Source organism: Microtus oregoni, unplaced genomic scaffold (genome assembly GCF_018167655.1).
Source record: "Microtus oregoni isolate MIOR12 unplaced genomic scaffold, Mior012 000028F_ref0000031, whole genome shotgun sequence".
Classification (NCBI taxonomy): Eukaryota; Metazoa; Chordata; class Mammalia; order Rodentia; family Cricetidae; genus Microtus; species Microtus oregoni.
Window position 1 is genome coordinate 12,898,815 of NW_024543087.1, and position 23,352 is coordinate 12,922,166.

Consider the following 23,352-nt stretch of genomic DNA (forward strand, 5'->3'; position numbering starts at 1 on the left):
GACTCTTTCGTGCACATCAGAGCATATAACAGAAAGGCTAACGTCTGGTGTTTTTCCCAGTTCATGGAGGAGCTTTTCTCAACTACTCAGACCACTCATTTAACACACACTTCATAGTCACATAGCTACAGACTACTGTTTAACTTAAAGCCTCATATTTTACTTCCTGGCTATACTTCTCTTCAATTTAGTATGAATTACTCAGGGTCTAACACTCCTTTTGTGTGTCTTGAAACACCAATGGTGAGGTTGTCAACACTTGGGCCATTTCAACTGAAAAAAAATCAGATTAATGCTTACCAGACTGAGCATAGTGGTGTAAGTCTTTAATTCTAGCACCAAGAGGTATAGGCAGGAAAATCTGTTTGAAATCAAGGCTAACCTGGTCTATATAGTAAGTTCCAGGCCAGCCAGAGCTGCATAGTGAGACCCTGTCTCAAACAGGAAATGTACACATACACCACCACCACGATTTACTGATCTGAAGTGGAGTTTGTTAAAATGAAGCACAAGCATCTTCGTCTAACTACATCAGGTCTAAGGAGCTCCTCCAGCCTCTCACTGAGCACCATCTACCAGGGAGTCAGATTCCACTGTCCCAGGCAGAGTCTCAACACTCACCAACCCCGCACCTACTCCTCTGGAGTAAGGCTCTCTCAGCCCACAGACCTCTGTCTGAAGAGCAAGTGCATTCAAAGAGATGCATTCCTAGAACATCCACTTTGACAAGAAGGAAGAAAAACAAGCAACGTAAGAAGAGGGAAGCAGCCACGGCTACCATACCTTCACATAGGTTGAGTCCCATTGGAGACACTCCTTGGCAGCAAGAAAAGCCTCGTTCCATTTCCCAAGGCTGTAAAATGCATTGGATTTATTGCACAACAGCACAGCCAATTCCCGAGAGGGAGCCCTGTGAGCAAGAACAAACCAGAAATCAGCAAAGCCATCATTCTGCAAATTCAGGGCATAGTCCTCAAAGACCACCACTCTGAAGCTGGCTGCTGCCAGCAGGCAGAGTTCAGTTGGAAATACCCGTTAGGCATATGAGATCTGTCTTTTGTAGCCCCCTAAAAAGATTGGAGCATTTACAATGTAGAAACCTGTTTCCCTGCTCCCAAATCTCTGCTCATACTTTTAAAGATAAATGTTTTCAACATCTTAACCCCATCAGCCACACTGATCACTACAAATGTCTTTATTTGTAGAGAACATTGGTGAAAATGTATAAATGATGATGCCAAACAGATGGGGATGGGAAGGCATTCCTACCAAGACCTTAAAGAGTGCAGATGAGGCATGACCCATTCCACATGCACACCATATCATAGGAAGAACCTCTCAGAACACAGGCTGTACAGGCAGGGGATTCCAGGGTACTTGCACCCATTGTGGAAGACAAGGGTTCTAGGTGAATGGGGTACTAGCTCCTAACCACTGTTTGTAAGGAGGAACATAGTTGGAAGACAGCCAAAGAGGTGGCCTCTGAAGCATGGCAGGACAAGCGCCCAGAGCATACAGGGCAGTAAGAGTAATGCTGGAAGCAGGATGGAAGAAGAAAGAAGGTTCCAAATGCACCACAGTGTCAGGGGAGCCCAAGTGTCACTGGGCTAGGCACAGGGAGAGAACACAAGACTTGCTATTTTCACACATGTAAAATGAAAAGGAAGTCCAAGTCACTATGAAAAGAATTATCTACGTACTGTGGATAAAAAAACAAAAACTGTAAAAATTATCTGTTACTATCTCCATTCTCAACCTTCTGTATCTGCCTTCATTAACTTCCCTGGAGGGATAAGCCCAGCCCATTAGGGGGCGTGTTCACCTCGGGCTAATGTTTACATATAAATCTGGCACGCGAGCCCACCGCCCCTTCTGTTTTCCTGTTCTCTGCGGGAACCTGTGGTTCTGTAAGTCTATTTCCCCATTAAAGCTGTATATATTATTACAATCTGTCTACCTTGGATGGTGATAAAGATTTAAACAGTCCCAGAGAATTAACAGCTGAAGCAGAAAAGGAACTGACAATGATTGAGGAAATATTACAACAGGCACATGTGGACAGGGTGAATCTAGAGCTCGATTGTATTCTAGTCATACTACCATCAAAAATTTCTCCTACAGGAATTTTAATGCAGAGAGATGATATTATCTTGGAATGGATCTTTTACCACATAAACCAAGTAAGAAATTGAAAACTTATGTGGAAAAAGTCTCTAAGTTGATTATAAAAGGCAAGTTGAAACTTCGTCAACTAGCAGGCATAGACCCAGCAGAAATTATAGTGCCTTTCACTGCTGATGAACTAAAGAAATTATGGGAAGATAATGAACCATGGCAAAGAGCTTGTGCTAATTTTTTTGGGAGACATTAATAACAACTATCCAAAAAGCAAGAGGCTTAACTTCATAAAGAGAACTTCTTAGATCCTTCCTCGAATCGTCTGTGATGCTCCAATAACTGGAGCCCATACATTCTATATTGATGCCAATAAATCAAGGAAAGCAGGTTACAAATCTTCCCAACTAGCCTTCCAAGTGGAGGGATGTAAGCCCTGAAACACACAGCAGTGGGGTCAGCAGCGGATACTAAGCAAAGAGGGAAGGGAATAAAGGGCACACATAGGACATCTCTCACAAAACAGAAAAGGCTCTGGATGAGGGAGAACCCCACTACACAAGTAACTACCTGTAGGAGGGACACAGTGCTTCCCCTCAGAGCTTGCCTCTGCCCCCTCCCCCACCCAGCAAAGCAGCAGCCCTGCTAACCCCAGACTCCAGAATCATAGCAGAACAAATTTATAGTCTTAAGGCACTAAGTGTGTAGCAGTTTGTCTCTTCAGCAACAGGAAACTAATAGAGCAATAATGCTGAGGCACCATGTGCTTTTTCATACACACAGGGAACTTTCCAGAAATGGCATCATAACAAACTAGATACAGAAGCAGGTAAGATTTGCAAAAGCGGGCTGGAGAGAGATGGCTCAGCAGTTAAGAGCATTGCTTGCTCTTCCAAAGGTCCTGAGTTCAATTCCCAGCAACCACATGGTGGCTCACAACCATCTGTAATGAGGTCTGGTGCCCTCTTCTGGTTTGCAGGCATACACGCAAAACAGAATATTGTATACATAATAAATTAATAAATATATTTTTTAAAAAAGATTTCCAAAAGCAAATTTCTTGTGATATTGTTTATTTTGAGAAATATATTCATAAAAATATCTTCATGTATCTATTATTGTTATTTAGACTAGCTTATCAAATATAGGTTCCATCATACTATTTCTTTATGGGTCACTATTCTTTGTCCTCATTTGTTCTCCTTCTTTCCACTGCCCTCCCCTGTATCCGTACCCTACCCTGGCTAGGTTCCCTTCCTCCACCTAGATAGTCCCCCAATATTTTAATACATTAATAATACTTTTTCTCAGTTTTGAGTATAATTCAAACTATATTGATAGTTATAACCTATAGAAATAAAACTCGCTGGCATTCTCAGTCATTTCTAAGCCTGTCACATGACACTACTATGTTTAAAAACAGGTTTCTAAAGTGATGTAGGTCCAGTGGGCCTTAGAGCCTGTAATATGGGCCTGTGGCCATGGGTAAATAGCAAAGAAAATCAACCAGATGAAAACAATGACAATGAAAAAGCTTGGGGGTCCAGCCACCCAGAAACTATAGTCCCTTAACCAGATGGGAGGGGAAGTTCTGTTGTGTTCTCTAGCAGACCCCATTTTCCCTGTCCCAATAGCATTCCTGTCCTTCTGTACTAACAATGTATAGAGGACAAAGAGGAAGCAGGATATGAGAAAGGAAACAGAAACTAGGCCATGAGAAGTGTGGAGAAAACATAGATAACAAAGCCCTTGTTTAGGCCAAAGGAAACAAAGGCTAGAAAAGCTCAACACTCACCCGCACTGTATAACGCAAAAGAATCTGGATGACTTCAGCACACTTTTGGATAGCCAAAGAGAAGTTCACACTCTTAAGAACCTGTATGCCAGATTCTTTCAACAGATGAACACAAGCAAATAGGTTCATCCTGTAGAAAGTGGGAAGCTGGCTGCCCTGCTTGCTACCAGACCCATGTAGAGTACAGTCACTTTCAAGCCTGTTTTATGGAGTCAGCGGAAGCAGGTCATTCTAGGCCCACCCACCTTGAGAGAGCACACCCTGAGAAGACCTTTCCTTTCTCAGCTTCCTTGTGGCAAGAACATTCCACGTGCTCAGTGGCCTGCTAGGAGTTGCTCCCAAGCGCGCGACAGTATATACCCAGCAGGTGCCAAGCACTAAGACAGTCACATTCACTTGTCACTACAGCCCAGGAGGAGGTACTGTACCCACTGTTTACATGTGAAAACAGGCTCAAGGAGATTCAAGTCACTTACCTAGAGATGTTTTTACCCCAGATCTGATCAATTCCAAGTTTCTGACCTAGATCCCATGCATGTAGGACAAGTACAATTCAGCTGATAGTCCTTCTTTCCCTTCTAACCTTATATAATTACAAACCAACACAGACATGCACTGCAGTTCCAAAGACCTCATGTGAAAGTGGCTAGGAAACAGCCCCGGTTTCCTCTTAAAACGCTACAAAGCGAGCCTTGGAGCATTTGACCCAGAAGTGTTTACATCCTCCAAAAAGTCCTTCTTTTCAGTCATAGTCTCTTCTGCTCACTGTTACAGTTCAGTGACCTAGCATACAAGGCCACTTGTTTTAGCTGTGGTAGAAACATTTTAACGCCAGACATGAAAAGGGTACAATGACCACCTTGGGGACTCTAAAATTGTTGAGCCAAGGCAGGAGCGGAGAGGCCTGAGAAAGCCTTAATAAGCAACTACCGAGAATATGCAGAGAAAAGTGTATTTGAAAAGAGATACCCCTTCCGGTGTGGCAGCACTGAAGGCAAAGTAGTGGGGAGAGTATTAAATAATGACAATTCAGGCGTCCATGTATACCACGTACCTATGAGGTCCTAAAGTTTGTTGAGCGTCTTGCTGATCAAATAAGTCAATTCTTGGGTATGTAATAATTCTCATTACTTTTATCATTTCAAATCTTGTTGTCAAGGAGTTAGAGGAAGGAACTGAACTGAACAAGCATGATGGTGATTAGTTATAACCTATAGAGCTGGCTGGGAAGGAGATGTCTGAACCCCACTGCATTCCTTAGGTAGAACTTTATGAAAATGAGACCCATGATTCCTATACCAGTCAGAACACAACACTCCACCCACACTTCTCATCTGTGACTTGCATTTTTCAGGTCTGACTGAGGAGGACAGGAGAAAATGTCAAGGACTGACTTACAAGGGAACAAAGCGCTATGTTTCTCTACCGAATACTGTCAGCCATTTGCCAAACAAATATTTATCAAACTGGCCATTAACAGAGAGCTAGAACATGAAAATCCCCACTACCTGCCTTTTAAAAAATATATTTCTATTGCTAGAAAAGTCCAGCAAGCAGCTGTGCTGGTTTGTTTTAATGCCAGCCTTCCGATGCTAAAGCAGGAAAGTGAGTTTTAGGTCACTCGTTATTACACATATGAGACAGAAGTGATTTCAAATTTGGGGGAACTGTTTACAGGGAAATAGCCTTATGGATGTCTACCACAGTGAAAACTGGAAATAACCCTAAGTGTTTCATTGCTCCTAACAGATCTAAGGCAATTATAGTTTACCCATGCACTGGAATGCCATACACCGGCTATTTTAAAAATCATGTAACAGACATTTAATGACAGAGTTAGTAAAAGAAAAATATGAGCTACACAAAGTCATATATCCAAAATTAAATTTTCAGTAAATAATACATTGAAAAATATGACAAAATGGCATCAGCCATACCACTGAGACTAAGTAGGGTTAGGGTTTTCGTCATATTTTTTCTTGAATTCTCAGCACTTTACAATATATGACCTTGATAATCAGTGACGTTAACTAAACTCTTACACTCTCGTTTTGATGCTATTTACGAGTATCAAAACGAGAGTGTAAGAGTTTAGTTGAACGCCACTGCAAATGTTTCTCTGATATTCACATGTACAATGACACTTGTACCTACAGAGAGCACTAGGTAGATGCTGCATGGGCAGATGCTGGAGACAGTCCGCCCCACACTCTGCACTGCCTCTATGCACCATGTCAAAAGGAGAGAGGGTGACTACAGTAGAGACAGCAACCTCAGACAAAAATCTCTCCAAAGATGAGTAGGTGACTTCCAAGGCCAGGATGAGAGGACTCTTTGGCTCTTTATTAAAAAAAAACAATAATAATAAAATGATAGATAATATAAATATTTTGTGGGGCTGGAGAGTCAACACCAACATGGCAGCTCATGACTGTCTATAATTCCAGTCTTGAGTGATCTCACACCTTCTTCTGGCCTCCTCTGGCAGGGCAGACATAGTATGTGCAGACAAACATAAAAGCAAAACACCCATATACATAAAAATAAATAAATCTTTTTAAAACAATTTTTAAACATTTTATCAACTAGTTTTTGGACAAAAGAAATATTCTGGGTATGAGTACTCTGAATCTGATTTGATCTTCCTCCTCTCTGAGACAGTCTTTGAATTCCATTATCTTTGTGTGTCATTTGTCACAGAATGAGTCCAGTCCATAGGGAAGAACACAGGAGTAGGGCTAGACTAGCCTGCTGCAGCTATCCATGCAGACTGGGTGTCCTTTGGTTCCCATCATGCCAGTGTCTATTTAGAAAAAACTTTATTGTGGATCCCTGAAACAACAACAACTGAAACTGGATGAGGTCACCTTCTCACCTTCACTTACACAATACAAGTTTGGCTTTAAAACTTACCAAAAACTACATATACATAGTCATTCTCTGTCTCTGTCTCTCTCTCTCTCTCTCTCTCTCTCTCTCTCTCTCTCTCTGTCTCTGTCTCTGTCTCTCTCTCTCTCTCTCATACAAGAGTCAGAGGTGTTAGCCTATGTCTTCTCAACAAGTCTAAGAGCTGGGAATTCAGGATCCCAAAGACATTAAGCAGAATTCTGCTCTCAGAGGAGCTTGTCTTAACTAAGAGATTCCATTCCAGTAGGCATGTCTATTGCCCTGACTTTCGTTAGCCTTGTTAGTGCTGGGAAAGTCTCAGATCAGAATCCGGAATCACTTGTCACATGTCACGTGTGGTCAGAGACATTTGCACATAACCTTTAACCACTTACTGTCCTAGTCTGTGTCTGAGAGTAAATTTTGGATGGCAGCTGACACAGCTTCTACAGCTTCAAGAACACCTCTGGCTTCTCTGATCCAGCTACCATACTAACTTCAACTCCTGCTGGCAGCCTGTTTATAACAATTAATCTGTTTACCTTTGGTTTTGAGTCCCCAATACCCCGACTTACAATTCTCTTTGCATTTAATTATGCCTGTTCCAATGCAAAAATGTTACATGCTAATGAAAAGTTCTCAGTGGACTGTGGCCAGCATGGCCAAATGTTCTAAGCCCTACTGTCCACTGCCATATGAACTTAAGGATAAAGGGAGAAGTAGAGGTGGTGAAAGAGAGGAAAGCCCTTCAGCTATTCTCAGTCAAATCTTACATCTTTCAGCTGTACTTTTAAAACCCATCCTACATTCCTTTCTTAGTTAGTTCGTCTTAGTCCAGAAGAAAAAAGGCTGAAATTGTTCTGAACTGTTCACAGGACCCCTTAGTTCAGACACCCTTGTAACACTTTCCTCTCCTGCTGACAGCTTCTGATTTGCTCTTCTATTGTTTTGTTTTATTTTTGGTTGTGGTTTGGTTTTTCCGAGAAATGGTTCTTCTTTGTAGCCCTGGTTGTTCTGGAACTAACTCTGTAGACCAGGCTGGCCTTGAACTCACAGAAATCTGCCTGCCTCTGCCTCAAGAGTGCTGGAATTAAAGGTGTGCATCACCACTGCCTGACGGACTTGCTGTTCGCAGCTCTTTCTGACTTGTTACCTCTAAAGAGAAACATGGGTTACCTAGCCTTTGCATACAGGCCAATTGAAGGACTAGAGCCCCCAGAATATGGATGAATGAAAATCTGAGTTACAAGCACGTTTTCGCTAGCAGAGGATGCACTTGCTCCAAGTGTAGAAACCCAGCTTCCTGTTTGTTTTGGCATTGTGTGTGGCTTGGAGTTTGAGTCATCTGCTTGGTTATGCCTTTTGTTAATATTTACAGCACTACATTAACTTTTGTTCACCTTTTTCTCCAGAGCTGAAATGGAGCTTAAATATCCAAAAAAGAAGAAAACAAATTATTTAACACATTTCAAAGACAAGCCACTGAAATCCAAATCTAGCAAAGAGAAAAAGATTTTAATTTTCATCTTATCTGTAAGTCATTCCACACGATGAATAATCCAATACAACTGACTGGAAACTCAGACCTCACTCACTCATGCTGTAACACGAGATGTAAAGAGAATTAAAAGTAGCTGAATTTGTCTCACAATCTGTCCTGAATAGACCTCTAAAAACTCCATGAAGTCTGTCTCTTGATCTCAGACTAGAAGAGGCCTAGAAGGAATGATGATATTCTACAGTTGCACAAGTTCCTTCCTTTGGTTGTAAGACTACTGAAACAATGGTCACCAAGAAATTAGAATTTCCCCAAGAGTCTCTCCCTGGGAGGAGAAGGCTGGCATCTGGTGCTAGCCAGAGAGGGAACTTGTCTCTCTATGAAAAAAATTACATACACTTCTGACAATATCACACCTCCTGACAGAAAGAGACCAGAGCCAAAACAATGATCAATCAATGAAGGGTCTGCTGATACCTTGGCTATAACTGCAGAGCTAAGCATATCTTAGTCCTCTACATAAACCACCAGCAAGTCAGGACCCCAACACGGGCAGAGGCAAGAATGCCTGTGGAAACTTTAAAAATAAAAAATAGAAATAGATTAATATATAAAGGGTACTAAAAATGACACTGTCTGCCCTAAAAGAAAAAAAAAACAGAACATTTAACTAGTGTTTTTCCTGGATATTTAATCTATATGAATATTTCCAAAACCTTCTTGGTAAAAGCATACTTTTGCTCTCTGATCTTAAGATATAAAATGTCCAGTCTCACCTAAGGAACTTTCAAAATGAAAACCTTGATGATTCTCAGGAGAGAAACATGGCTAAAAATATTTGTGGTCCACCTCATATAAAACCTGACAAGGGTTGTTTATTTGTTGGGTTTTGTTTTTCAACTTTATTTTTATATGGATGAGTGCTTTGCCTTTGTGTATGTCCATGCACTGTGTGTACACAGAGCCCACAGAGGCCAGAAGAAGGCATCAGATCCCCTGAGACTGGAGTTATAGACAGTTGTGAGCTGTCATGTGGGCACTGGGAATTGAACTCAGGTTCTCTGGTAGAGAAGCCAATGTTCTACACTGAGTCATCTCTCCACTTCCTGATAATGAGATTTTTTTTAAGTTTTTTTTTTTAAATCTCTATGGTCAATTCAATTTAACTGAAAGTTGACACTCAGTAAGGTCATCTTACCATAGGGAAGCCTGCATACTTGTGTTTACCATAACTGTTCACAATAGCCACATTATAGAATCTGCCGAAGTGACAATCGATAGATGAACGGATAAAGAAAATGTGCTACAGAGGCTACAGCAATGTCTCAATGGTTAAGAGCACTGGTTGCTCTTCCAGACAACTTGGGTTTAAACACACATGCAGACAAAAACATCCATACATATAAAATAAAAAAAAATCTATTTTAAAGTAAACAAATTTTATCTACTGGTAAACAAATCAACAACTGTGTGAGATATGTACAATGTAATGCTAGCCTTTAAAAAAGAAGAAATTATAACATAGTCTATACCACAGATGAACCTTGAAGACAATATGTTAATAAAATAAACCAGACACAAAGAGACATACAATGCATGATTTCACTTCTCTAGGGTACCACTGTAGTCAAATTCATAGACACAGAAAGCAAAATGAAGTTGCTTGGAGTGGGGGAAAGGAGAAAGGGAGAGTTGTTAGGGACGTGGAGGTTCCGTTTTGCAAGTAGAAACATTCTAGATCAGCTGAACAAGATGAATATGATTGAAATCTTGTCTCAAAATTGAAAGGTAAGATGATAAACTTGCAGTGCGTGTGTGCACACGTGTGTGTGTGTGTGTGTGTGTGTGTGTGTGTGTGTGTGTGTGTGACAGTGCTAGTGATCAAACCCGGGCACTGAACAGGTTAAGCATTCTACCACTGAGCTTGCAGCTCCAGCCCTTTGTATTCTGGGACAAGGTCTTACTTTGTAACTTAGATCCTTCTGATGGAGGAAGGTCATTGGTTAAAAAATAAAGAAACTGCTTGGCTGGCCCTCATAGGTTAAAACATAGGTGGGAGGAGTAAACAGAACAGAATGCTGGGAGGAAGAGGAAGTGAGCTCAGAGACACCATGCTCCCCTCTTCCGGGCAGACGCGATAGCTCTGCTCTCTGAGGCAGACGCATGAAGCTCAGACCCAGGATGGATGTAGGCTAGAATCTTTCCCAGTAAGACTGATGCTACACAGATTATTAGAGATGGGTTGATCGGGATATGAGAATTAACCTGTAAGGGCTAGAGTTAATGGGCCAAGCAGTGTTTAAAAGAATATAATTTGTGTGTTGTTATTTCTGGGCATAAGCTAGCCAGGTGACCAGGAGCTGGGGAGGCAGGAACACAGCCCGCCGCTCCTATTACAACATCCTTCAACTGTGGATCCCCCTAAACTCCATCTGAATGCTGGGGTTATAGAACGTGCTGCCATACCCCATCTGCTTTGCATTTAGTTTTTGTTTCTTTTTTTAATAAAATAAATAAATAAAACTGAGGTTCAGAGGAAATACAAGTAATGGCATTTCATTTGTATTTTGATAAACAAAGCTTGCCTGAAGATCAGAGAGTAAAACAGCCCCACTGGTCAGCCTTACAGACCAGGCAGTGGTAACATACACCTTTAATCCCAGTAGCCACACTAGTTGCCATAGAAACCAGGTGGTACATGTCTTTAATCCCATACCTAGAGAGGATTATAAAACGGGAGGATCTCAGACACAGTCTCATTCTGAGATTCCTAGAAGCAGGATCGCCATTTTGGACTGAAACAGAGGTAAGAGCCAGTGGCTGGCTGCTTTACTTTTCGGATCTTCAGGTTGAACCCCAATTTCTCTCTCTGAGTTTTTATTAATTGTGCTTCAAATACAAGTACGGTGTAAAAGAGTATTTTCTTAACTTGTATTTCTACTTTAAAAGTATTTATTTCCTCATGTACACTATGCTATGCCAAGAAACCCAGAAGCTGATAGGATTCACCAAGCCTCCCCCAGCTCTGGTAGTGCTGAATGGCATGCACCCCAGGAAAGAAAGGACAGGAAGACACTACTTGTTTTGGAGTCGTGCTGGGGTCCTTCCCGACTGACAAGAAAGCAGCTAAAGCCTATCCTGGGGCAGGCATTGCATGTTACAGCTTACAGTGCCCAACATTTACCTCCTGTGATCATGAAAATGAGCACATTAATAAGTGTATATTATCATCAGATAATACATACCAACAATTATGAGATAATTATGAGGTTTTTATAAATACTTTGTACATGTCTTTCAATAGAGAAGTCCACATTCTAGAAAATAGAATCACTGGGCCGTGGGGAAGAATGCACTGTTTAGTGTCAGTAAATACTGCCTCTTTTCCAAACTGGCTCAACCTAGGCTCTCAATAGGAGAATATTAGAAACATAAATCACCAATACTTTTTTGATGCTAGGTATTATCGGTCTTTTTAATTTAACCCAGGTGGTATCCTGTGGTTTTAAACAGCCTTTCTCTGGTGACTAATCCTGTGAGTCTCTTCCTGAGTTACTGATTATATGGGTCTCACCTTTTGAAGTTCCTAACTGACCCAATCATCAGGCCATGCTGGGTTCTTGTTTTTTTATTGTTGTTGTTAAGAGTTTTGAATAGGAACACGTCTTTGGTTGTGTTGTTTTCAATAAATAATTACTAGATAACAGGATATCAGACCTGTGTTAGTTAATTTTGTTAGCAAATAGTATCACTGCTGACAGCTGTGAGCAGAGTGGGGCCTGGACAGGAACTTGACACCTGTCATTCATACAAGCACTAAGCAGCTCAGGGAATAAATTTTCTAAAGACACCTATTACTAGTAAGTGGTTTAGGGGTTCTCATTAGATTCTATTTTGTTAGAAAGAATGGTGTCGGGATGGTTTTGTAATTAAAAACTAAAAGTAGATCAAACTTTTATAGCAGAAATGTGATGGCTGAAGCTTAATAACAATGGTGTTTGGAACTTAGGAAGCTGACCTCTCCATTTGGCTTAAATGAGCCATTCTTGTGCTCTTTAAATTAGCTACTCTTGCTTAACTAAGCCCAATTTTGCTTCTATTATCTACTTCCACTGCCAAGTCCCTTGGCATTAAGAGAAGCTGGCTCCACTCTACTTGCCAAGGGTTTGATGAGCAAATTGTATTTCCCTGCCAGAGAATGGTTCAGTGCTGAGTGTAAATTTTTTTTGAAGGACTAAAGAGATGTTTTTAGAAGGACTCTGAGACAATAGGGGGATTCTTTCTTGCAGGAGGAGGGTAATGTTTACATGTTCATGTGCACAGGAGTGGGTATACATGCAAGTGTATGTCAAAGGAAAATCTTGGGTGTTGTTCCTTAGATACTGTCTACCTTGTTTATTTTATTTTTTTTTTAAGACACGACCTCTTATTGGCCTGAGTCTTAGGAATTTAGTTGGACTAGCTGGCCAGCGAGCTACATGGAGCCATCCATCTCTGCCTCCTTATAGCAGGGGTTACAAGCATGCAGCACTAGGTCTGGACTTTTTACATAGGTTTTGGGGATGGGTCCCATATCTAATGTCTGCCCCTCAAGCATTGCTCCTCCTAAGGCAATAGTTCTCAACTTTCCTAATGCTGTGACCCTTTAATACAATTCCTCATGTTGTAATGACGCCAACCATAAAATTTTTGCTACTTCATAACTGTAATTTTGCCACTGATATATACCACAATATAAATATCTGACATGCAGGATATCTGATATGTGACTCCTGGGTGCTTTGGCACAGGTTGAGAACTACTGCACTGAGCCAAATCCCCAGTCCTGCAACAGGATTTTTTTTTTAAAAAACACTTCAAAGTTTCCAAAGAAGAGCTGCCTGCTCCTTTGAGCAATGAGAAAATAAGACTATGAGCTAAGTACTGAGATGTGTAGATGTGTGGCCCCATGTCCTTCTGCACTAAGCAGAAAGTCAAACCTCAAAAGAAGAGGACAGAGCCCAGAGAACCACAAGACAGTTGGTGGGAGACACTGGTCTGAGGAATGGAGGAGTTCTGGACGCACATTTATGGGTTTGCACCAGTTAGGATGCATCCCCAGAACATATCACAGTGTTTGAACCAAGAAGGGTAATTTTCTCATATAACCAGAAGTTAGACAGGAAGAGCACAACTCCTCATCCTTCTGTGACAGCATCTGTCTTTGTATATACCATCACACTCGTCTTCTCGAGGATGAAGAAAATCACTGAAACTCCAGGCATTATCCTAAAGGCAGGAAGAGTGGGACAAGAAGAGCTACCTGGCTCTGTCACCACTCAATGCTTGTAAATGAGTAGAACTTTCCCAGAGTCCCCTAGGTAGACCTGAGTCCCACTGGTGGAAATGGGAGCAGAGGTAGGGAGGAGGTCAGTATCTGGCTCTCTAATGACAGCTATTCAAATAGAAGCTTGACAGGAGCTGTAGGGTTTCCAACAGCAAAGTGTCTCCAAATAAGCCAATGTCCTTATTGCCTAGCTCTTTCTTATAGTTAATAGCACAGTGGCTTTGCTCTGACTACTGCCATTCTATCTAGCTTCCATGCTGTTCTAAGAACAGCTTGTCCAACATGGCATCACTAGCCAAATATAGATACTGACACTTCAAGTTGAATAAAATACAATCAAAGCACCCGTTATTTTTAATATGCATTTTTATATGTGATGAGTGTTTGACTGCATGTTCATATGAACCTGGAGCCCAAGATCAGAAAAAAAAAGTGTTGGATTCCCTGGAACTGGAATTAAAGGTGGATATGAGCTGTCATGTGGGTGCTAGGAATCCAACCCAGGTCCTCTGCTAGAGCAGCAAGCACTCTTAATGTCTGGGCCATCTCTCCAGCATAAAGTTCCCATTCTCCAATTACCCTAACCACATCTCAAATGTTCCATGGCTACAAAGTTAGTGGCTATGGCTTTTTTTTTTAAAGAGTGGTTCTAAACTGTTTCCATCATAGCAAAAAGTTCTACTGGGGAATGCAGTTCTAGGCAAAACTGCAGGAGAAACATCAAAATATTGTTTTACTCAGTCAAAAATTTAGTCTCCACTCCCTGTATGACCAATGTATGAACATCCAGGGCTGGATATCTCTGTAGTCTCTGACCTTCCTGTTGCCATCTTGAGCATCATGCTTCTTTCCATTCTGACCATCCCTTAATGTACAACAAGTAATACCTGTGATCACGGGCTAAGTTCTCTTGGAACAACTAGAACCAGAGTTGGAATAAATGTGGGGTCCTAGGTTGTGCTGAGCACACGTAGCCCACAGCTCCTAGATGCCCTCTCTGTACCCAGAGCATAACAGCTAGAAGTCATTTTCTACTCCACAGCTTCTCCAAACTACTAAATTTCTGTTCTACCTAATTCCCTTTAAAAGATGAGCAATAACTGGCAAACCAAACTGCAACTCAATAAAACCACTGTTGACATTGCAAAGCAAACATGAAGAAAATGATCTGACATGATTTCATGAAATGTTTGTTTGTTTGTTTGTTTGTAGAATGGGAAAAGGCCTAACATTTTACTGGTTTGTTCCGGACTTGGCTTGTTGCTGTGCAGAATTTTCAATACAGTCAATTTTTAGATCATAAATGTCCCTGACACTCAGACCAGGACTTGACTCACCTCAGACTGACTCACTCTTGTTCCTTGGCTAAGCAGTACTTCAAAATATGGTTTTCATTAAATTTCAGATTACAAATGGAACAGCTCAGCCTGTGAGAAAAGCAAAAGCAGGATTCCTAGAGAGGTTAATTAACTTCACTCTGCTGTCTGACTTAGTGTTTACAAGCTGAAATTAACAGAGAACTAAAATAACTTGTATCTGTCAGCCTGGGGAAAGAGATTTTGAAAGAAAAACTAGAATAACAATATACTAAATTTAGTAAACATATGCATGTAATTGTTATAGGAACTTTTAAAGAGAATCTTTATTAAATATCTATGAACAACCTTAAGTTTACAAGACTGATTTATAGGAAAAGTAAAATAAATTTTACTTACCTAATACAGTCTAGACTTTTACAAATACCCTGCATTTCTGTCTGTGAAAATCTGTGATTATAAATTGTCAGATAATTTTACTAATGATTGTAATTCAACAAAATTTGATTTAAAATTTAATTACGTTTATTTATCTATGGTGGACTGTGCTTTGGCACATGCATGGAGGTCAGAGGACAACTTGCAAGAGTTGGTTTTCTTCTTTTACCATGTGCTTCCAGGGACAAACTCATCAAGCTTGACAGTGGCCTTATCTGCTAAGTCATCTCCCAAACCCCAACTGATTTTTTAATTTTTACAAAGATGTATAAAAAAATTAGTGAAATATATCTCAAATCCATTTAAGAGGTTAAATAAGTCAGAGTAGCTAAGGTACTCTTAATAGAAGAAATGCTAAGTGAAAAATATTATTTAGCATTTTAAATGTATTTGTAGAAACTTACCTACATCTTTTGAAGTGGTGCTAATATGTAAAAGAATAAGCATGTGAACGGAACAGCACATAATATCCAGAAATAAATATGTGACATCACATAATTCCCTGTGGGTAAAGGTAGCTTTTAAATAAACTGAGAAGGAGTGAATCATGACTTGGTAGAGCCTGGAAAAGAAACTTCCCCTTCACATTCTGTGGTAGGCCAAATAATGGATGCTCCAAAAATGTCCACCCCCTTGTCACCAGACCAGCACCTGTGACTACACCACACAGCCGAAGAAACTTTATAGATCTATTTTTGTGTACTTAAGACAGGACTATTACCTGCACATGTGGATGAGCCCTATCTAGTCAAAAGATCTGCAAAAGCAGAGAACTCCGCAGCTGCAGCAGTAGAGAGTGCAGTTTGAAGCCTGAAAGGGCCCCACCACGGCAGGCCTCGAAGGTGAAGGATCACAGGAAGAGATGGTTCAGTGGTTAAGGGCACTGTCTGCTCTTGCAGATTCAGTTCCCAGAACCAACATAGTATCTCATAACCATTTGTCTGTAACTGTGGATTCCAGGAAAACCTGGTGACCTGTTCTGGTCTCCATGGCACTAACCACAGCACAGACCAATACTCATATCCAGAATTTTTTTTTTCTTTTTAAAATTAGATTTATTTTTTTCCATTTTTTTTATTGAGAAAAGGAGGAAAAAAAAAACAACTTTCCACCCCCTCCCAGACTCCCATTTCCCTCCCCCTCCTCCCACCCTTCTCCCCCTCCTCCCACCCTTCTCCCCCTCCTCCCACCCCTCTCCTCCTCCCCCCACTCCTCTCCCCCTCCTTCTCCAGTCCAAAGAGCAGTCAGGGTTGCCTGCCCTGTGGTAAGTCCCAGCAACCACATGGTGGCTCACAACCATCTGTAAGGAGGTCTGGCGCCCTCTTCTGGCCTTCAGGCATACAGACAGAATATTGTATACATAATAAATAAATAAATAAATTATACATAATAAATAAATTTACCCAGAATTTTTTAATAGAGTAATGAAATAGCCTCCCAGATGATAAAAAGAACATGGAAGCTTAGGTCTGTGGCCACAAGAGAGAAATAGATGCTGCCAACAAAGTGATAGGGTTCAGAAAAAGCTGAGTAAGCTTTCTAGAAGGAGGATGGCTGGCTACCTAGGTGTACAAATTTGCTAGAGTTCCTTCAGTACCCGTGGCTGCATCAGTTGTCCCATCTTTTTAGATTGTCTTCAGTGTTCTAGAAGACATCTGTTGATATCAAGGTGATGCATACATACAGCTTCAATCTGGGACCTACCTCAACGCCCAATAAGGAGCGTTTGTTTAACAAACTAAAGAAAACTAAAGTCCCCAACAAAAGTCACTTAGAGGAGAACAGGTTTCTTTTAGCTCACAGCTCACACCATATAGTCCACCACAGCAGGAAACTCAGGGCCCCAGGAACTCAGAGCAGCTGGCCACACTGCTCACTTGGCACCCACCACAATAAGGAAACAGACAGTGATGAATGCGTGCTGCTCCTCAGTTTCCTTTCTCCATTAACACAGTCCAGGATCTCACCTGTGGACATGGTGCCGCCCACAGTAGACAGATCTGCACCCTCAACTAAAGTAACAAGATAATCCCCACAGGCATGCCCAGAAGCTCATCTCCCATCTCCCAGATTCTGTCCAGTTGACAATTAACATTAGCCACCACACTCGCCTCCCAACAACATACTATATAATATGCTTTACAAAAATATTTTAGATATGCATGTGCTGATATGGAATCATTTTCAAAATAAATTTGAAGAAAGCAGATACAGAATACTGTGTGTATTATGCTCCCTTTTCTGATAAAATAAGCAATACATAAATAATAAGTAGACAACTGTTGGATAAGAATATAAAATATGCATTTGTTTATATAAACATAAATTCTGGCTCAGTCAGTAAAATGCATGCAACACAAGCATGACAAACTAAGTTCAGACTCCCGACATCTCCATAAAAGAGCTGGACACAGCACCACAGTGTCCGTAACCCTAGCACTGGGGAGCTGGAGACAGGCAGATCCCTAGAGCTCACTGGTTAGAAAGTCCAGTTGAATAGTGAGCAGCGTTCAAGGAGACAGTGATCAAGGAAGACACGCAGTGTCAACTGCAGCCTCCAAAACATGTGCACATGTGCACACACATTCATGTGCTCACACATACACATAACACAAAATTAACTAACTCAGAAGTAAAATTACTTAACCTTACTGGAGACAGGGGGAAAAGTAGAGGAAGGAGATTCATCTTCAAAACCTTTTTATGTTTTTACAGATTCCTGAATTACCAGAATTTACAACAGTTTTAGTACAGAAAAAAAAAAATAGGTAGTCTTCTCTCACATTTGAGAAGGGGACTCTAACCACACTAAAAGCCAAAACCCTAAAGAAAGTGACAGACATGAGTCCACAAAAACCACAGCTCCTGTTCATCAAGGGACCATAAAGTAGCTGAGGGCACTGAGGTCAGCAAGGGTGTGGCGGTCACTCTCATCTACACTGGTGACCAGATAAAGCATCAGTCCACAGAAACATCAGTGTTCACACAGGGAGCAGAGCTTTCAGCTGCTGGGAATTTGTTCTTCAAATATGTTTTATTCACTGTATGATTCCCTGTAAAAGCAAAACCATTCAAATGCAAAGTTCAACAGATAAATTTATGTAAAGTGTTGTAGATCTTAAAGTAGAATGATACTAAGATATTTAAAAATAAGAGGTACATCTATATGAAGTGTAAAAACTGTCAAAATATGCCATTAAAGTTGAATAAAGCAAATTGAAGGACAATTTGTACAGTAACTTATATAAGAAGTGAGAGAACGTAAGGGCGAGAGTGTGTGTGTATGTGTACAAGGACATTTAAGAAATAATAAAATGGGGCTGGAGAGGTTGATCCACTGGGTTGTTGTTTTTTTTGTTTGTTTGTTTGTTTGTTTTGTTTTTTTTTTTTTTTGGTTTTTCGAGACAGGGTTTCTCTGTGGCTTTGGAGCCTGTCCTGGAACTAGCTCTGTAGAACTCACAGAGATCCGCCTGCCTCTGCCTCCCGAGTGCTGGGATTAAAGGCGTGCGCCACCATCTCCCGGCCGCTGATCCACTGTTAAGAGTTCATACTGCCATACTGCTCTTCCAGAGGACCCAAGCCCATTTCCCATCACCCACATTGGGACGTTCTCAGCCGCCTTCAAGTTCAACTCCAGGAAATCTGACACACTCTTCTGATTTCCTACAGGCACTGCACTAATGTGCACATATTTACACATTCACACACACATATGCATGCATAGTTAAAAATTAAATAAACTAATCAAAGTAGTGGTCTTCATGAAGAAGATCTAGCAATGGGGCGGGTGTTCCTGGACTATGAGAAATCAAGCTTCTATTAAGACCCTCGTTGTCTACGGCCATACCTCCCTGAACGCGCCCGGTCTCGTCTGATCTCGGAAGCTAAGCAGGGTCGGGCCTGGTTAGTACTTGGATGGGAGACCCTCGTTCTTGCTGCTTTAGGAAGTGAATTGCCATGTTAGACTCCAACTGCTACAGCTCACAAAGCCTCTGAATGTTCCCCAGACTGGCACTCTTTTCTGGTCACTATTTTTATGAGAGTAACCCAAGGCAGCTGCAGGACAACAGGAAAATGTGCTGCATACTTCCTACCTGACAGCCCCATGCTAAAGCGTTCTCAGCCATTTTCCAGGAAACATGACTGAAGAAAGCCAAGATAGGAGACATACAGTTATTCCAATTTGACAGATCAAGAAACAGGCTTACACAAGAAGGAAGCCTCCTTGAAGGGCACAAGCTCAAGTATGAAACCAAAATCTGTGCTCAGGATCTCCCGGCAAGACAAGAAATACAGAGAGCGACAGAGACAAGAAAAACATAAACAATGAATTTCAATGTTAAATGCAAATCCTCAGAAAACCAACCTAAACAAACAGAGAAAATGCACATCCATACCTGTTTCAAGACAAACATGAAGTCAGGCATGGGCCACTTACACAGTATGTTCATCCACACTCCCACAGACACAATGCTGATTCCCAGAGCCCTTATAGTTTACACACAGGCTGGATAGTATAAACTATCAATGTCTGGATGACGACTCCTAACAAACATCTGGTGCTATATCCTCGAATCTTCCTCTCTCCCTCCGGACGCCTCTCATCCTGCATGCCTAAACTCCTCTTCCTCATCTAGACACAGCTGAAAACTGACTTCCAGTGTTTCTTCTTGGGAAGGCTGAGAGCTACAATCTGAGAGCTTGCTCACATCTCCACCCATCTATTCCAACAGGTCTGCCCAGCAGAACGTATGTCCTATCACTCTTAGCAAAGCTTGTCAATTTATACCCTTATTCACTCAAACCAGAGCCATCAAGTATCTCTGAGGATCAGAACTAACTCAAATAAAAAAAATCAAACATAAGTTTAGAACAAGTAAGAAGAAATATGTCAGAGAGCCCGAGGACACACTTAGTACTGGTCAGTGTGCTAAGGCTTACATGGGCTCTGGCTACTAGCAATGTGTGTGCCCCTGAGGCAGGGTGGGCCCTGAGGGTCAGAGAAGGAGCTGGTTCAGGGTTGACCAAAGTTACAAGTTCACTTCACAGTAAATTATAATATCACGTCTGCACATTCTGTGGGCAAGAAACTACAAGTAGTCCAGCACACACACACACACACACACACACACACACACACACACACACATGCATACACATGCATACACACTGCTAATAGTTTGTTTTGAATTAACTTTCAATCTAGATGTCAATCATGAAAATCCTCCCCTAATATACAGAGAGAATAATGAGGGAACACAGAACCACAGAAACATAGCCAAAGGCCTGATCAGAGGAGTAAGACTAAACTTTGGCATGAGTGGAAGCCTTCGTTTCCCTTCTCACAATAATCTACATGCTAAAGATGAGGTTGAAGACAAATCTTCGCAGACTGCGGCTTTCTGAACAAAGTGCAGTGTAAAGATCAGTTCCTGTGGGCAGTGAAATGGCTCAGTGGGTAGACACTTGCCACCAAGCCTGACATCTGAGTTTGATCCTTTGGACCCAGCCAAATAGTGGAGACAGAAAACCAACTTCAGCAAGTTATCATCTGACCTTCATTCACATGTTATGGTGTGTGTGTGTGTGTGTGTGTGTGTGAGAGAGAGAGAGAGAGAGAGAGAGAGAGAGAGAGAGAGAGAGAGAAGAGAAGAGAAGAGAAGAGAAGAGAAGAGAAGAGAAGAGAAGAGAAGAGAAGAGAAGAGAAGAGAAGAGGAGTGGCATGGACATTTGCAAAGGAGAGGGCCCTGGAAAGATGCTGGACCATAAAGGAGAAACCCACCCTTGCTCACCCCAGTTATATTCAAGTTGCTGAACATTCTTATCAATGAATCAAGATGGCCAGGTAATTCTCTGTGTTTGCTGTATTGTGCATCCTTAGTTTTGTTTCCTCCCAACTTTCCTTGTTTCTCAGCTTAGAAATCCTGTCCACTATCAGTGCTGCCCTCAAGAACAGTGCTGAGCAAATCAAGAGTCTACATAAATGGTACTTGACCTTCAAATGCTGATACTGATAAACTCAGATTTGCCTTGAGTACAAGACACACAGTCCCACTAGCTTACCAGGTTCATGGAGTTTAGTGAAGCAGGCTATGGTGAGTGAGAGTAGGCCACATCTAGGCAAAGGATGGAGCTAATTCAAGCAAACTGAGCCCAGGGCATCATAGGTAAAGGTTATTTTTTCAGATTTTTAACAAAAGAAGGAAACAAGGTCATATTCATTTCATACACTATGATAACAAGGAAAATGTCCAGTCAAGGAAAATGGTCAAGTGCCATAGCTATCAAAAGAACACAATTCTTGCCGGGCGGTGGTGGCGCAGGCAGAGGCAGGTGGATCTCTGTGAGTTCGAGGCCAGCCTGGTCTACAGAGCTAGTTCCAGGACAGGCTCCAAAGCCACAGAGAAACCCTGTCTCCAAAAAAAAAAAAAAGAACACAATTCTTGGTTTCTACACAGTGACATCATTTTGCAATCACAGAAGTACCTGTTTAGCCAGTACAAGGCTCTTTTTTCTTTCAACACTTTTCCCAGCTCTGCCTCCACTGTTGATTGCTGGTTATAACTTTAAAGCATTATCTTTGCTAAGTGTGTATGTGTGTGTGTGTGTCTACCAATCTTGCATGTAAAAATTTCTTATAACGTTCTGCACTCTTAAGGAAACCTGCTGGAAAAGTGGTCTTTCTGAAGCTAGAGCACTGACTTTTCATCTCCACTTCTCCATCTAAAAGAGCAGAGGGATCTTGTTCCTCATTGTTATTTTTTTAAAAAAAATGGCCAGTGAAAGAAAATTAGTTTAAATATATGTAGTATTAAAGTGCATCCACACACATAGCCTATAAAATAAGTTTTATGTATGCTATAACTCATTACACATAGTAGAACACTGTATTAGAAAGTTATGGTCGGGCTGGAAAGATGGCTCAGCTGTAAAAGGCTAGGCTCACAACCAAAATATAAGAAAGTTATGGTCATATACACGTTTCAGAATTATCAAGTAAATATTGGGAAAAGAGGAAAACACTAAGCAGGGCCAGAAGTCAGCCTTCAAGCTCCACTTCAGTTCTCAAGTGTCCTCAGAATCTCTCTGCTGCCCTCCATCAGAACACCCGCAGGCTTGATCTTCACAGCTAGGAGGAATTTCATCCCAAGGAGCAATGATAAAATAACAAGAGAGCACAGACCATAGAAATTGGTCTTTGATAGCAACCTCAGAAAACAAGAACCAACCAGCAAAATGAAGTTCCAAGGGAACAAGGTCTGTTTGTCGTGGTTGGGAAGTTAAGAGAACAGGTGTTTAATATAGATGCACCCATAACTAGTTATCAACGCCTTCATTATAAAATGACTGTGATTCTGTTAATGAATCATGACCAGATTTTTAAAAGGTCACATATGCTTAAAAAATTAAAAAAGTCTAAATATAAGTATCATTGTAAAGAAATTACTATACTGAAGCTCTTAGCTCTATCTTAGGCTCATCTAAGCATGTAGGCTGATGGAAACAGCTCTGCAGTAGGCCCTGGTTTTAAAAAAAAAAGTAGACCTAGAAACCCACAGGCCTGTGGTAGTGAGATCCAGTTCTGAGTGGGCATGCCACATAAACTCACCCCCATCGCTATCTCTTCTAAAGGATTTAAACACCCACAAAGGATAATTGGACTCAAGAACCCAACCTGGAAACCTGAGGGTAAGATGGGAGCTGAGAAACTGACTTACATGACATGGTACATAAGAATTTGGGTTAACAAAGAATGCATCATACTCCAAAGATGGTAGAAAGGCATCAAAGATCACAGAGGTAGAGAAAAGACAACTGAGAAGTGTGGATGAGCGGAGGGGCAGCATAGCAGAAAGGGACAAGCCTCACAGGGCTCCAGCTTCATGGTGTCCTACAGAAGACAGGTGGCAAAGGGTTTATCTGGAAAGTGAGCTAGGCAACACGGATGCCACAAGACTGACAGTTCTACCTACAGGAC

The 23,352-nt window shown here is 41.3% G+C and overlaps 1 protein-coding gene across 1 annotated transcript in view; it reads right to left on the reverse strand.

The window, feature by feature from the left end:
- The window catches only part of Trank1 (tetratricopeptide repeat and ankyrin repeat containing 1), an 88,446-nt gene that overhangs the window by 60,056 nt on the left and 5,038 nt on the right, over positions 1 to 23,352 (reverse strand). Inside the window, exon 2 of the mRNA XM_041677004.1 lies at positions 784 to 910. Coding sequence (XP_041532938.1) covers positions 784 to 910 — 127 coding nt within the window. The remainder of the gene's footprint in view (positions 1 to 783; positions 911 to 23,352) is intronic.